General features: G+C 36.7%; 2 protein-coding genes across 5 annotated transcripts in view; both read right to left on the bottom strand.

Annotated features, from left to right (window-relative positions):
• LOC146481044 (uncharacterized) overlaps positions 1–15842 on the bottom strand; it is a 185587-nt gene that overhangs the window by 88189 nt on the left and 81556 nt on the right. The gene's annotated exons all lie outside the window — the stretch shown is intronic.
• LOC146481045 (uncharacterized) overlaps positions 488–15842 on the bottom strand; it is a 68562-nt gene continuing 53207 nt past the window's right edge. For 2 of the 4 annotated variants that reach the window (XM_085108729.1, XM_085108730.1), the window contains exons 9-13: positions 14836–14950; positions 14260–14509; positions 10167–10955; positions 4603–5829; positions 488–3593 (exon numbers count right to left, since the gene is read on the bottom strand). In XM_085108729.1, the coding sequence (XP_084964855.1) occupies positions 3483–3593; positions 4603–5829; positions 10167–10955; positions 14260–14509; positions 14836–14950 (2492 nt within the window). In that variant the 3' untranslated portion in view covers positions 488–3482. Of the gene's footprint in view, positions 3601–4595; positions 5830–10166; positions 10956–14259; positions 14510–14835; positions 14951–15842 lie in introns of all 4 variants that reach the window. The other 2 variants (XM_085108731.1, XM_085108732.1) reach the window with 1 other exon arrangement.

The following is a 15842-nucleotide window of genomic DNA, read 5'->3' as shown; positions in this document are numbered from 1 at the left end:
TCTAAAGGATGCGAAAACGGTGTGTTGGAGCCACTATGCGCCTCTTTTGAGTGCTCGTGTTAGCGGTGTCTGTTTTAAAGGTTTAAAAATAATCATCATTATCATAGATCAAGTAAAAGGAACTCGGGCAGAAGTAAAGTAATGAATAAGCACGCATATAAAATAGAAAGAGTATCAAGGATAAAGGAGCTGTTAAGAGAAAAGGGCTAGAGGGCAAAAAGTTTGTTATATACACCTACAATGATGTATTATTCAGTGAGTCACACAGGCATACTCGGAAAAAAAGAAATCAACGTACTCCTAAATGGATGCGAACATATGACCTGTCGATTACAAATTCAGATGCTCTACCACTGAGCTTTCCACGCTTCACGGCTCGCAAATTCGCGCTTACAGCGATTCCCGTCTCTGTTCATGAATTTCAATAGTAAGAGTACAAAGACTTCTGAAGCCTATGACAGCATCGTGCTGCATAGCTATGGCATAATAAAGTCAGGATATCATATACTGTTAACTATGCTTTAACAAAAATACTTTTTCTAGAATAGTATGCGAATAGTAAAAATTAGATAGCCTACGTAAACTCTGTAACAAATTAAAATTGTGCTAGAAACGGGAATAAGCTATTTTAGCTCAGAAATTTGACTTTTTATGCCTTCTCTTGGACGTCTTCATTGCAAGTGCTAATATTAGTAGAGACAACAATTATGACTACAGAAACCATCAGTCATTTAGAAATACTTAATCTACTTCTACTTTAATAAAGCACTGTACAGTTTGCGCACACCTGCACACAATCACCTAATCCGCGCTTTGACTGATAAACAAACACTTTTAGACGAGTTTTTAAAACGCGAATGGTGTCTTGTAACGACTTCAGTGCTCTGTTTCACTTAAATTTGAAATGGCTGCCATTGTTGATACATAACCCAATGCAAAGAGTTGAGGGAGTCTAAGAGACGGATATTTGGTTTTATAAACTGACATAACAAGGTAATTTGGCCACCGTAAAAGGAGATTTGAGTACTGACGTTTCTAGCGTGAGCCCTTCGTCAGAGCGAATCAAGGAATTGTGGGTCGTATGTGGTTAGTGAGCAGTGGAGCTACGGTATTGGTGGGATCATGGTAACCTGGGAAACAAAAATAAATTAGCCGAAGGAAAAGCTTTCCTTGATTTCGTGTGGAGTTAATAATAATAATCTTTATTGAGGAAATCAATTTCACTAATAAGTGATTTACAAAAGAGTCCTCGAAAATTAAAAAAGAACAAAAAAAATTAATTAAAGACTAATATATGAATATATAAAAATTAGACTAAAGACTACTTACATTTCTTAACACTCTTTTAAAACTAGCAAATGATGGGCTTTGTCTGTTAGACTTAGAGTGCAAATTTGGAGGATGAAGTTTTGGCTCAGCTTTTATTCAAATTAGCACTCGATCCCCACAGAATCAACCAACGCTTTTCATTCGACTAAGTTATTTCTGTCTTCCACGTAACCATGCACCCACCAATAGCGTAGCTTTACAACTCACTATGTAAACCGCAATTTCTTGATTCGCTTTGACGAAGCGCTAACGCTCGAAACGTCAAATCTCGAATCTTTTTAAGGTGGCCAAATTACCTTATCAATTCTCTTTATATAACCAAGCATTCGTTTCAACTGCCAACTGATGCAACGCCACAGTTTCCTTTCAAACGATCTCCCTTATCTCTTTGGAGTCCAGGAGAAATTAAAAGTGCCTATGTTTGCCTGCTGTGTGATTTGCATAACCTTTGCAATTCTCCAACACCCCCTCTTGCCTTGTCATTACATTATGTAACCACGAATGTCATGTTCGCCTCCCTTGAGTAAGTGTTCAAATTTTCCCAAAGTTACTGCCGTATAATTAATGGGTACACTTGGGTTAACTTCTACTGTCTTGCATTCTCGTTAAGTTTCGATCAATTCGAAACTTCAATATCCATCCCCACGGATATACCCCAGGGAGTTGGGCAATTTGAACTTTGCTCGATAGGCTAAGAACTTGAATGGCAGGAGTCGAGTTAATAACGTGCTTCGTCCGACGGAATACACGTGGTGGTTTAATTATGAGAAACTTTTACAATATATTGAACGATTGGGGCACAAAAAATAGGACTTCAAAAGCTTTGTGGTATTTTGCGAGGTATATATGACACATATGAGTGTAATGATTTGTAGATTTTATACCTTGAATAGCAGGTCTTGGGGAAGGGCATTTAAACGTCAACCAAGGCACTTGGGTAGGGTATTTGAAACCAATTTTTGGCCTTATAAGGCGGAAATTTTGACCAAGCAAATCTATGAAAGTTCAATTGGCTGAGAAAAGGACGTTGGAGTTTCGAATTGATCAGCTACCTAAAAAGACACCGACAGACTACAAGCATTTTCTAGAAATTCAGCTAAGCATAAAGGAGGAAAGGATATCGTGTAGGATGCTAAAAAAGGTAAGTGTTATAATTGTTGGCACATTATTGAAACGTTGCTAGGAAATCTTATCTGCTTGTCTGTGTTCTTCTAATTCAATTTAATCCTGTTTGGATGTGGTTTTTTAGCACCTACGATAACCTTCGACTGAACTGAGGCCTTTACACCTCCTATATACAATCCACATAAAAATGTGCATAGAGATCATCTATCAGAAACATAAAAATGGGAATTGGATAAGAATAAACCTAGTTTGAAAAAACATAAAATTACTATCTAATTATTGAGCCGTGTTACTCGTAGGGAAATACTGTTGCATTCTCCGATAACTATTTCACTCACTATGCCAACTGATAGTAATCATTCGAGAATCAGAACCGGTCTCTAATCTAAGTGATCTTTACTGGTAATTTGGCTACTTCAATCGCCTATAAAGTCCAGTTTCTTCATACCTATGATTAATCCAAACTTGGGCTTGGTTCAAACGTCGAACTCAACGTGTGCCGAACAAAAGCTATTGCGTAAATTAAATTAAAGTAAACTAAATTTTTTCTGTCTTTATAAAATTGTATTGTCTTTTTTTTTCTTCTCAGCTTTTGTATTTTGATTTGTTTCCTTTCGCTACCTATTTATTCAATATTCTATTAAATTCTAGAAAATTAATACCCTATATAGAAACAAACAAAATTCTTATAAGTGACTCGAACAATTAACAAACAAACAATAATGTTATTGTAAACAGATCAACTGTAATTTAATTTGATTAGTGTAATTGTATTGTAATATATGTATTGTAAGTAGTGTACGTTAATGTAGAGTAAGTATCGTATAAGAAGTAAATATAGTGTATGCACATATGTCTGTATAATATATAGTGTTATAAACATTGCAGATAAGTAATAAAACAACGTAAAAAAAGCTACTGTTTTGCTAATTTGCATTTAGGCACATGGGAAGTTGAACCGCGTATAGTGGTTTACTAATAATTTGAGTTATTTTCCTAACTGATGAGTGCAGCCAGCGCCATGGTTATCAGTCTATCAAGCACAACTTGAAGATGAGTTGCCAACTCTTTGTGTTCTTGAGGACGCTAAACTTGTCATATTTGCTCCGTGGGAAACATATCTGGTTTATTATGTGTTCCTGCCCGCTGGAAGAAGCAAAAATGGAAAATTACTTGGGTGTTAACTAAAACTGAAAAGATTCAAGGTACAAACCCTTTCAATAAAATCTGAAAATGTGAGCAAAGAAAACAAAACCATATACAGGATACCTAGGATATAGCACAGAGACATAAACCAATTACAAAGAAATGCAAAAAAAACAAACAAAACAAAACAAAACAAAAAAAAAAGTAATTCAAGGGGACACCGTCACTAGGACTTTGCAGTATTTGGGTCAAAATTTCTCAAATATTTGACAAGGACCTTTTCGCTAAAAGGAAAATGCTCTTACAGCATCGGAAAGAAACTATTGAGGGATTTCTACCAGGAGAACTACCTATTACCTATAATCAGTTTTTAGCGACTTCTAAAAAATACACAGGAAGAACTTGTTACAATCCACTTCCATCCTAGCCGTCCTCAGCCAAATATAACTAATACTAGATTCTATTCCCTAGCAGGGTTAGTGTTAACAAAAGAGAACCAATTTTTTTTAACAATTACCTTGATTTAAATATCATCAACGAGTGAATATTGGTGGGCAGCTTTCGGCCTAGGAACTTAGTTTTGCAGAGAACGTAATAAAAAAAATTCATGAGGCATATACAAACACAAATCTAAACTGAAAGAGAACAGTCTTAATACTTCGCTTGATGCTTTGACTTGGCTGCCTGCGAGTACATTTAAAGTCAGCATATGTTGGTACACTAAGCTATAATACGTTTCAGGCCTAGGGGTAGATGTTGTCATCACACTTGCTAAAAAATTTTAGTGAACAGGAACTGTGTTACTAAATACCTTAAGTACCTAGAAGCGCAGTTTGAAAGTTATCTAGACTTTATTTCATTTTCTTTATTCCCGGGCTTTACCAAGACAGAACAAAACAAAACTGCAGCGACCCAACGTAACGGTATCAAAAGTCAAGTGGATTATATTTCCTATGTAATAAAAGAAAAAGAAAATCGTTGAAAGCATAACCTACCATAAACCATACTCAGCATCTTCTCAACAAGAGCTTCACACTGATCTTCCCAGCTGTACTGCTCCTCATAGTTTGTTCTCAGTGTTGCAATCTCTTGAAGACGCTGTGCTCTGCTTTTCTGGCGAACAGACGCAATTGCCTTTGCCCATTCCCCGGGGTTTTGAGACTCAACGACAACTGATTCGCCCAGTTGCAGATCTCGGAGTGCCTCCCCGAATCCTGAGTTGCTGCTGACAAGGATTGGAAGGCCGGCAGACAACGCTTCAAGGGCAGTTAGCCCAAAACCCTCTGTTCTGGAAGGCATGATTGCGAGGTCAACCTCACAAAACAGATCTTTCAAGCTTTCCCTGCTTTGAACAAATGTTCTTACAATCAGCTGATCTTTGGAGATGCCACACTGGAGCAAGCGGTCTGCAACTTCGTCTTGCCCTCCTTCAGGTGCGCCCACAAAAATTAGACAGTAAGAACTGTCCTTCAGCTTAGCTACTGCTTTTGCAGCAATGTCGTATCCCTTGAGACTAAAGTCTTCAGAATCACCACGGCCAAAAGTTAAAACCTTAAACTTGTTACCGTCTCGTGCGGCTTGCTCCGTCGTTAAAAAATCATGGGATGTGCCTGGAGTCAGCTGGATGATGTCTTGGTGTTTCTTGCAGGATCGTAGGTAGGATGAATACGCCTCCATCAACTTTGGCCCAACAGCCACAACAAGATCTGCTAATTTGCAAAGGTCTACTTCAGCTCTGTTCTTCTCGTCACCTTTGGCAACGGCCCCGTCGTAGTTCTTGTACATCCCGAGTTCTTCAGGTGCAGTGTGAACTACTTGTGCCCACTTACAACTGTGAGACTCTCTAATTATTTGGGCTTGTTTACCAAGCTTTGCTCCATGACCCAGTACAACGTCAATGGCAAGGTCGTTTGGGGGACAGATCAACCAGTCAAGAGGATCCGGAAAGCCTGGACGCCTCTGTGCTTCCCGAAGCGTAATGGTGTATCTTCCAACGTCTCTCTTGTCTTCTTCACCACAGACAAATTCTGGAACTAAGAAAGTGACGTCAACTTGGGGGTGTCTCGCCAGCAAGATGGCGAGCGTTCTGTTAATGGTAGACAAGCCACCCTTAGACGAACCCCACTCACTTGCCAAGAGAGTCACTTTCAACGCTTTGTCTACAGTCCCTGCAACAGTTTGTGCAGCTGAACCTTGGGATGTGGCAAGCGTGATAGAAGGAAACGATTCCTGTAATTTTCAAAAATTAGCCATTATCATAAGAAGACAAATATCCTTAAAATGTTAAACTGAATATCAAAATATAGGGAAAACTTTTTAAAGTTTTTAAAATTTCGAAATAAATTTTAGAGCTCAGCTCCATCAAGAATTCACGACGATGACCAACTGTAACTCTTGTTTCAGCTGTACCTCTCGGTGCTCGCTTACTCTTGAGTGGAATAGATACAAGTGCTAATCCTCATTACAATTCACCGTTAGCTCTTGAAGGCTCATTACATATTACAGTGTTCGGGATAGAATATGGGTGGACAGTTTACCTTAACTTCGAGAAAAAGAACTGCGCTCAATTACCGGCTTAATGTATTGTGAGGTATTTTATAGCAAAGATCGTTCTTTGAAATTCGAACATCTTGGGAAATGAACATGACTAACAAAATATTTTGGTGTACAAAGAAAGAAAACAAGAAATAAGTGAAAGCAACGTTAGCCTTGAGGTTTGAATTTCAAAGGAGTTGAAAACCAGGAGAAAAAGTACACGAAAATTAAACAAGGTTGCTCGAGTAAAATTGCCAATAGGAACAGAGGCACCGATACAATTGAAAAGTAACAGTAACTAAGCATTTGCAGTTCAGGAATAAATAATAAGCAACATATCTTACAAAGAGTCGTGTAAGGGGAAAATTTGCCCCTTTGAAACAGGTGAGCGCAGTGCAAACCAGCTTTGCCAACAGGAGTAAGTGCGAGTGAATGTCAGTAAATATCAAATAAAAATAAAAAAAAAGTGGTCACGGTCGGAAAATCGATTTGGCCCATATTTTGTCTGCAGTAAGTTTAAGGTTCTAAAAAAAGGGAAATGCCATTAGTTTTTCGAAATATTTATTGTAACAGGAATATTTAGTTGAAAACGATCTGATCGAATTTGGCGGAGCATGAACTCGCAATTTGCACTCTTTGTCATTTTGTCATAAGAACAATTTGTAACAGGCAGACTTTAATGTTTAAAAACATACATACTGGGTCTTGTTTAATGAGGAAATGCAGCTAATTTAATTCTGTCCTTATCCTGAAAGAATATGGAACATCCGTTCAGTCACACGCAAAAACTCTGTCGAAAAAACTTAGCAGAATATATTTGGAAGTGCCTCAAAATCTCCAAAATAAATAACAAAACATTTTTAAGTATAGTTCTAAGAAGTTACGCTTTTATTGCTCTGGGAAATTTGATTTTTTTTTTACACCAGCGCCAACCGAATTTTACTAAAAATTTGATAACCGACGCAAAAACGAAATATGATAACATCAGCATTGGCAAGGAAAACAAACGGAAACAAACAAACCTTTGCTTCACTGACACCCAGTCTCTGCCAAAACTCACGCTAAACAAATATTTTTGATGTTATTCCTAACATTAGACTATAAATTTGTGGGGCTAATTCTCGAACAGTGGCACTTATGACAAATCGTTTTGACTGATTTTTTAATTAAAGGCCTGATTGTCTCAATTCTTGTCCTAGAAAAAGCTCTGAAAATCTGAAACATATTTTTCAGAAAAAAAAATATATTAAATATACGTATCAAAATGAAAAGGATGACTTAGTATTTAAAATTATCTTTGGCTGCGGAAAGCCATGATAGAAATGGATTGCAACTTAAAAACAAATTGTCCACGGTTTCAAGTTCTTATTGTGTGTATTGGAAAGATCACTTTAAGCTGATTATGGTTTGTTGTTCCTTCAAGATGTTTTCGTCTTGACGGTCTAAGAGCAATTTTACATCTGAGCGAGGGTACTATGGCCAATAATTTGCAATTTGTACAGTTTTCACCCAAAATGGCAAAATTCCAGTGGCAATACGTCTTAAACAAACTAACATGCCCCCCTCCCCCAAAAATAAAAAAGGAGAGAAGTGAAAGAAAAATACACCTCTGCCCGCTTCACTGGCAATCGTCTTACGCGTCAGACGGTTGCAAATCTCAAATGTTGAAAAACTGAAACATACACGCTTTGTTTGATGATGATGATGATGATGATGGTAATGGTAAAGGTTTTGTTGCATAAAGAGAAATAAATGCTTTGAATTGTATTTATATTTTACAATAACTATCAAAATTCCCGCTCGCCGATTGGCTCGTAGCTATTGTCTATAAGTAGTCTATAAGAGTACATGAATTAAACTGACGTTAGGCTTTCTCAACGCATTCTCAACGGAAAATAAAACCACTTCCGTTCGTACTTTTTCTATTTATTGTTAAAAGCAAATCGACGGTTGTTTTCTAAGATCTATACCGTTTTATACACCATACTTATGACGCCAAAACCTGGCAGTGAAACCCCTCGCCTGCGACTCGTAGATCCACTTGAGTTTTTAGAACATCTTATTTCGTCAGTTTATGGTATATTTAACGATTAGATTATGAGCTCGAAATTTCTATCACGTGATAGTTGATGAGGGCGAAGCCCGAATCAACTATCACGCATAGAAATCGAGAGCGAATAATTTAATTGTTTTAGTAACCAATTAGATAATCTTATAAGTGCTGCGTGACACAATTGGAATGTGTCGTAAGCTTGCACTCAAGTATACTAGTGCCTTTCACACAGGTTCTGGAGTCTCACCTTGTGCTCGCTTTCCTTATTTCCGTAAACTCAAAAGCAGACTCAAGATTTGTACAAACACTTATTTGATGGATACAGAGTCGATTTAAAATGCGAATCATGAACGGTGTGTCTCAAGTGCGACGAACACCTTGACCCGATAATTGTACAAGCGACTGCAAATACTCGCTTCGGTAATTACGGTACGGTACGAGAAGAAGGGGTTTTTTTATCTCTAGTTGACAGTTATACTCTTAGTATCAATATGTAATTTTATCGAATTTCGGTTTGTTTTTACATTGGAAAATTAGAAGGTCCCAGAAAAATAAAACCCATACAACAAAGACCTGTCTTCGAAGAATCCCTGCACCAAAACTGGGAAATTTTGAGACACTACCACATGCATTTTTCCCAGCTATTTTGGTCCATGTTTTGAGTATTATTCAAATTCCGTCACCGTTGCCTCGTAATCCGTGTCACAATACTTCAAATACAAAATCAGACATTCAAGGTTACTATATCTTAAAACTAAAAGACCCAGTGTATATATCTATAGCTATAGACGTCTGTCTGTGGCATTATAGTTCCCATGCGAACTACCGAAAAAGTCGATAATTTTGAGTTCGCCCAAAGTGAAATTTGTATTTGTAGGGCGAATGGTTTTGTTTTGTTGTTGTTGTTGTTTGCTTGTTTGTTTGTTTTGAAGCTTATTCCCGTTAAACTGAATATTTCAAAAAGCTAACTTAACCCTATTTCACTTTATTAGATACCTCAAGCTTGCTACAGACACAGAATAAGCCAAATTGATTTTCGGTCCGTGCCCTCGATTTTATATTTTTTTAATTTCTTTGATTGTTAGTGACATTCACTTAAGCCTACACTGTCACAGCTCTCCGAAACAACTTTAGGGATATCAAGAAATTCATACGAATAAACATTGAATTGCACAGAAAGAATCTTTCGTGGTAAAAAGTGGTCTTCTAACTGATCTGGCTGAAATAAATTAAAGGAACTGACATTTCCTTTACGACAAACTAAACTGGTTGGCACAACTTTGCTGCTGCTGCTGCTGCTGTCGCCTAAATTTCCAAAATCTTTGTAAGGGTCACAGAAGATTGAAATAAAGTGTTCACATAAACAGCCGCACGAAATTTCTCGTTAATCGGTCCGTCATTCAGCCGGCTTATTCTATTGGTATGTCCAATACAGAATAGAAGATAGGTCTCTAGTCTCTCGTACGAAAAAAATGCATGGGTCTACATAAACCACCGGTTGCACTCAAGTTCTTCTCTAACGTACACTAGCAGTTTCTCTACACTTCTGGCGTGCATTGGTTTCTCATGCAAATAACAGGAAAAGCGCCTTTTAAGTTTCGCTGTGCAGTACTCGTAGGGTAGTCTTTAGTGTTGTTCTGTATTACTTCGTATGCTTTGTATCTTTTCCTGTAGTTGGGAGGAAATTTTAAATTATGGTTGAGTCTAGATCCTAAATTCTGCTATGAGACCTATGATACCAACAAACGATTTACCATGATGAACCATGATGACCGCTTTTATCAACCTTATCAGGGGTGAACGAAATGTTTGGTAGGCAGTCCCCCGTATGCGTACTTTGGCCTTGCTTCAGTAAATGCGGGGATCTGTGACGGATCTGTGACTTGTATTTGTACACACACAGTGCATGTTGTAAAGAGCGTTTGAATGTTTTTTCCTAAATAATGTGCCGTGTAAATGTAATTATTACATATCTTACCGGGTTTGTTGTCTGAGAAAACCATTTGTCCAGCCCAGGAACTGAAAGTTCTGTATCATGGACTCTATCATGCCTCATGCAAATCAGCCGCAGTTTTCGTTTCATTTCAAAAAGATGCAAACATTCCTCGTGGATACATGAGACTTGTTGGTGGGTTGGACATTCATTCTGACAGTATGGACATGCAACACATGATTTATACTGCAACCCGTTCAGATATGGCAGCTCGTGGGACAACTTTTGTAAGGTATCTTCGATGAACACACGGACACACACTGCTACCTCAAACGATTTTTGCACTGACACCTCTTCATCTTGGCTTCTTTGCTTCAGGACAATCTTGATAAAGCTCTTCTTGCAAAGAAGAATCAGATCGCAGATTAACTGCCTCCCAATAACAAACCTGGCGCCATTTTGGTACAATTTGGGTAATGGTGTCTGCCATGTTTCGCAACACCAAGAAATGGATCTTGAAACAAGCTGGGTGAAGAGACCATGGGGAACAAAACCATCCTCAAACTGAAGGTACAGTGGGCAGGGATCTGACACGGATGGCTCTAATTTCAACAGATCTTCGGGTGACGACTTGAGTTGTGCCGGTACGAAATACTTGACACCAGCGGCCGTGGATGAAAACTTGGCAATCAAACCAAACTGCTCCATCATGTTTAAAATGTCGTCCTTGACGACACCTTCTTGGATAAACTTGGAAAACACATGGTCAACGAGTTCCATGTTGAGGAAACCAGTTTTCTCAACTTCCCGCCAGTGCTTGGAGCGCAGCGATTCCTGGAAGAAAAAAGAACATTTGAAATTACTGCCAAAGTCTAAAAGAACTAATTTTCGATTAACAGAAACCTTTAAACTATAATAATAATAATAATAATAATAAAAAACAAGAAATATAATGCTTATTAGGGATTCTCATTTAATTTCTTTCGTTAGATTTGAGAAAGGAAAAAACGACTCCCTCTTTACGAACTTTTTAAGAAAACAAGAAAGGCATAAAAGCATACTGAAACGGCCTTTTTTGCTCCATAGAACGGCTCGTCGTTTTTTTTAGCCTTTTCCCAGGCAAGATTGAGTTAAGTCAATAATTTTAGTCAGAAAGAAAGCATGATATTGTTTTGGCAACCTTCAGTTACTTTTTTTTTGTAACAGGTTTTATTTGCTTTACATGACACAATATTTTTTACAATAATACATGTACAGATTACTTACAATAATTACTTTTTTCCTATTATAATGCAACACACAAAAACTAGTTACAATACAATATTTTACAGTTTACAACATTCCGTTACGCTACTTGATGTCATACCGGAAGTTACTTATGATAACCCCATAACGGAGCCACAAGGATAAAGAGCTGACTCACGTTTACTATTGTATCATCGCTTATAGTTTCAAACCATCTAGGGCCCATGGCGCAACGATATTTACAACCAAACGACATTGCAGGGTAAAAAGCAACATACGAACGAGCTTGAAACACGTTCAGACCTTTGTCCACCGTGTTTTCACCTTCCCTGCTTACTTGAACCACTCTCTTGATCTATTCGAGCCTTTAAACTCTTTTCTCACCAAAATAAAAAAAAAAACCTAAGGAGTCCATACAGATTTCACGTTCATGTTATCGGGTAGTGAGCTTGGGCTGCCAGTGTATTACCTACTATTCTGTAAAAAAAAAAAAAACCGAAACGAAACGGTTTCTCCGTCACGACCAGGACTCGAACTCCAACACTGTTTAACCGAGTGTCAACCACATGTCTTGAGTGACTGACAAAAAAAAAAGGAATGGCCATTTCTTGAATCGACGTTCACGCTATCACGTGTCGCCGGCTTAACTTACCTTGTGTCAAGATATGTAAAGCTATCTTTATGACTTTAAGGTGGTTCGCGGGAAATAAAAGATGTCGTGAACTTTTTTCAAACTTTCAGTGATTGTTCACTACAATGTATTATTTCATGAAATGTAGGAAAAAAGATAGGTCACCTGGTCCACGAAAGAGTTACATTCCACTCATTCCATTAAACGTCATGTTACAAACCAGTCACTTATAAGTATCTATTATGCGCTTGTATATCCCTTTCTAACCTATGGTTGCTTATTGTGGGGTAATAATTACGAGGCACCCTTAACACAACTAGTAAAGTTACAAAACAAAGAAGTTAGAATCATTAAAAGCGTCCCGCTTCGTGATCATATCATCCCTCATTATGTAAATAATAATAATAATAATAATAATAATAATAATAATAATAATAATGATAATGGTAATGATAATAATAATAATAATAATAATAATAATAATAATAATAATAATAATAATAATAATAATTTAAGTTTCGCTTGGCTCACAGGTCACGCTATGCGCCCTGTGTTGGTTTCTGATACTGTGCATACAGATAGTTTTATTGCGCATAATAATAATAATGATAATAATAATAATAATAATAATAATAATAATGATAATAATAATAATAATAATAATAATAATAATAATAATAATAATAATAAAACAAGCGTTAAACAAATCAATATTTTCTTCGACTTTCTTGGGGAGGAGTTAAGGAAAGGACTAAGCTCAATAACCAACACTGATAAAGAGCTGTTCTTCATTATTGAACGCTGTTAGAAATGGATTATCTGCCAGAGCGCAAATATAGTTAAGAAGTTCTATGAATACGTATAAACTGTCTGAATGCAAAGAAAATGATTGAGTATAACATAACAAGCCGAGACCCGTGTCCGCAAGTTATGTAAATAATTCACGAAAACAATGAAATCTTCAATAATAATAATAACAATAATAACAATAATAATAATAATAATAATAATAATAATAATAATAATAATAATAATAATAATAATAATTATAATAATAATAATTATAATAATAATAATAATAAATATCATCATCATCATCTTTATTTCACTGATAAAGATACATATCAAGTGTTACATAGTGAATAAAAAACCAAAGGCGCAAAAATTAACATTTTTATGTCTATCAATGGTATCAATCTTGGTCTTATTAAGCTTCCCGACATCGTTAAATTTATACCTGCCATTTATTTTATGATTATATTGTAGATGGAAAGCCTTCCAATTTCACCTAACCCTAGTACCTGAGCAACATAATTACGTCACTCGAATTGCTTCCCTACAGCATCTGAATCCTAGTCCTTTCAGATTAAACATTAAAAAATGTTGCCCAACACTTAATGGGGTGCCATCACTGGAATGATATTCCTATGTCTATTTGTCAAAACCAATAAAACAACTGAAACGAGCTCTCTTCCAATATTATTTTGCTCAGTATTAATCACTACCACACGACCTTGTAAAACGTTTCCTGTCTTTCTTCTCCTCTATTTATAATTAGTATTCCTTTTTTTTTCTCTTTTTTTTTATCTAAACAAATATTGTATCGTAATTTTAAAGGGCACACAATTAGTTAACTATATTTGCCCTTCTCCAATCCTTTCTTACACACTGTAACCTCGTGCAGTGCGATCATGTGGAGTAAATAAAAAATACAAAACAAAATACAAATACCACACACCGTCAAACAATCAACATCTCATTTCGGTAAGGAGAAGGTATTTTTTTATTATTATTATTTTAATGTACAAATTGTATTCAACTAGCGGTCACTTAATTAAAAAAAGTCCTCAACGGTCGATTTCGTTATCGTGATCTTAAAAACTACAAACAGCCGTTATATACGCACGCCCGTCGCGTAAGACATTTGTTTCAATTAATCAGAATTACTAATTAGATCTGATGCGAATCAGTAGACTGAATTCCATAAACTAAAGGTACCTAATGTTATAACGTGATGGGAAGGTTCTTGCATTCATAAAGTTCCTTTGACAATAAAAGAATTCAAGTCTCCCAAAGCACACCTTACATGGCTCGTAAAGAAATCAATAAAGTAAATTGGGTGATAATATAATTTTACCCAAGGGAGTTTTAATAGTGCTGAGTATGGTCAAAAACATGTCTGTCATGTTTAATTTAATTCAGCAAAAAGATTTGTGCTGCTGCTCAGATCAAAATTATTGGAGAAAATATGAAGTTTCTTACCAATTTTTCAAAAGGAGGAATGGTGATCAAATGCTTGAAGATGTCTATCAGCCATTGGGCATTCAGTACAACTGTGCTTTGGTGTCTGATGATCACACCCAGGTCATGATAGAAGTTCAGCATTGTGTGAAATTCATCATCGTCTTCTATGAAGCAATCGTCCTTGGCATAGTTCTGAAGCTGGTCCACATTCGTGTGATAAGTGTGCTGAGCTACCAAACGTTCAATCACCCTTTCAAAATTTACCCACCTAGAAAGTAATGAAGAAGGAAGTGTCATAAATATAGAGCTTTCTGTAGTTAAGATATGAAAATCTGTTCAGGTGTAATTTCTATATATGGTCCCAAGTGAATAATAATTCTACAAATACTTCAACACTTACATAGTGAGCATTTTGATTGCTTTGTAATATACCTCCTTCTTTCAACCATATAACAAGCCGTGATGAGGGTAAACGTTGATCAAATAGGTATTATTTCATGAAACACAACTTCAGCTATACAAGTTAGCTGGTCTACAGAACTACAATACAAACGAAGCTGAAGTTTTAATTCTCAAGGTTATAAACTGCGTTACCTGCTTGGTATTTTCTCTCCCATGTATGGTTCTTGTCTCAACACTTCCATGATTTTAGAACGCAGGGCATCAATTCCATCACCACCATCACTGCTGCTGCTGTCACAGTCTTGCCCTCAAAAGAAAAATGGCCAATAAGTCTCGCATTGACTATGTCTTTAAAAAATATTCATTCTAATTTCTCCGAAAAAGACCCCGTGGAATTCCTCCACCGAATCGATTACTCCAAGAAATTTATTTCAACAGCTCTCTCCAATTTTTCTGGGCTGTTGCAGACGGAAATGTTTTAAGGCTATTGAGTTTGAGATGAGTATATCTACAAACGTTTCTGCCCAAAAAAGGAACTTCAGTTGCGCGAATGAAAATTGTTGGAAGACTATTTTCTATTGGTTCGTCGAAAAAGGTTCTAGGGCACCTTGGCTTGCACCACATCTCCAAATAAAATGGTCTTCTGATTCAAAAACTAATTTCGGTGTATTCTGTCTAGTATGTTTGCAATCTGCAATAAAGTAACAAAACCAGCGATATTTAAATAATAACCATTTCTGTCGAGGGGCTATCGGCATTTGATGTTCTTACTAGTTCTATAAGGACATCAGATTTTCAAAAGGCAACTGTTACAACGAGTCAGAAACACTGTAATTTTTTTCTTCTCCATCACTAAACTTTCGTCCGTTACTGAGACTGGCATTTTGAATTTACAGCTCATCAATTTGAGCTTTAAGGCAGAAGATTGACATGAAAAAGACCTTTGAGCAACGTACAGGAGAAAAATACGATAAAAGCAACCAGTTCGTTAATGAATTAGCGTACGAGTGTGAGTGTACTGGGTATTTTTGCTTAATGGACACCATACGTTGAAATAGAGATTAAGCAAAGACAAAGCGACGTCCTCGCGACGGCCATGCAGAGAAAAGACCCGGGAATGGCTAAAAAAAGACTAGATGGAAGACGTGAGAGAGAGGTGAGTTAGCAATACTACAAGCTTCAGAGTTTGAATTTAAATT

The sequence above is a fragment of the Pavona decussata genome, unplaced genomic scaffold, assembly GCF_977016875.1.
Source record: "Pavona decussata unplaced genomic scaffold, jaPavDecu1.1 SCAFFOLD_51, whole genome shotgun sequence".
NCBI lineage: Eukaryota > Metazoa > Cnidaria > Anthozoa > Scleractinia > Agariciidae > Pavona > Pavona decussata.
The sequence above is the reverse complement of the archived record's forward strand: the minus strand, read 5'-3'. Positions and strand labels throughout refer to the sequence as shown.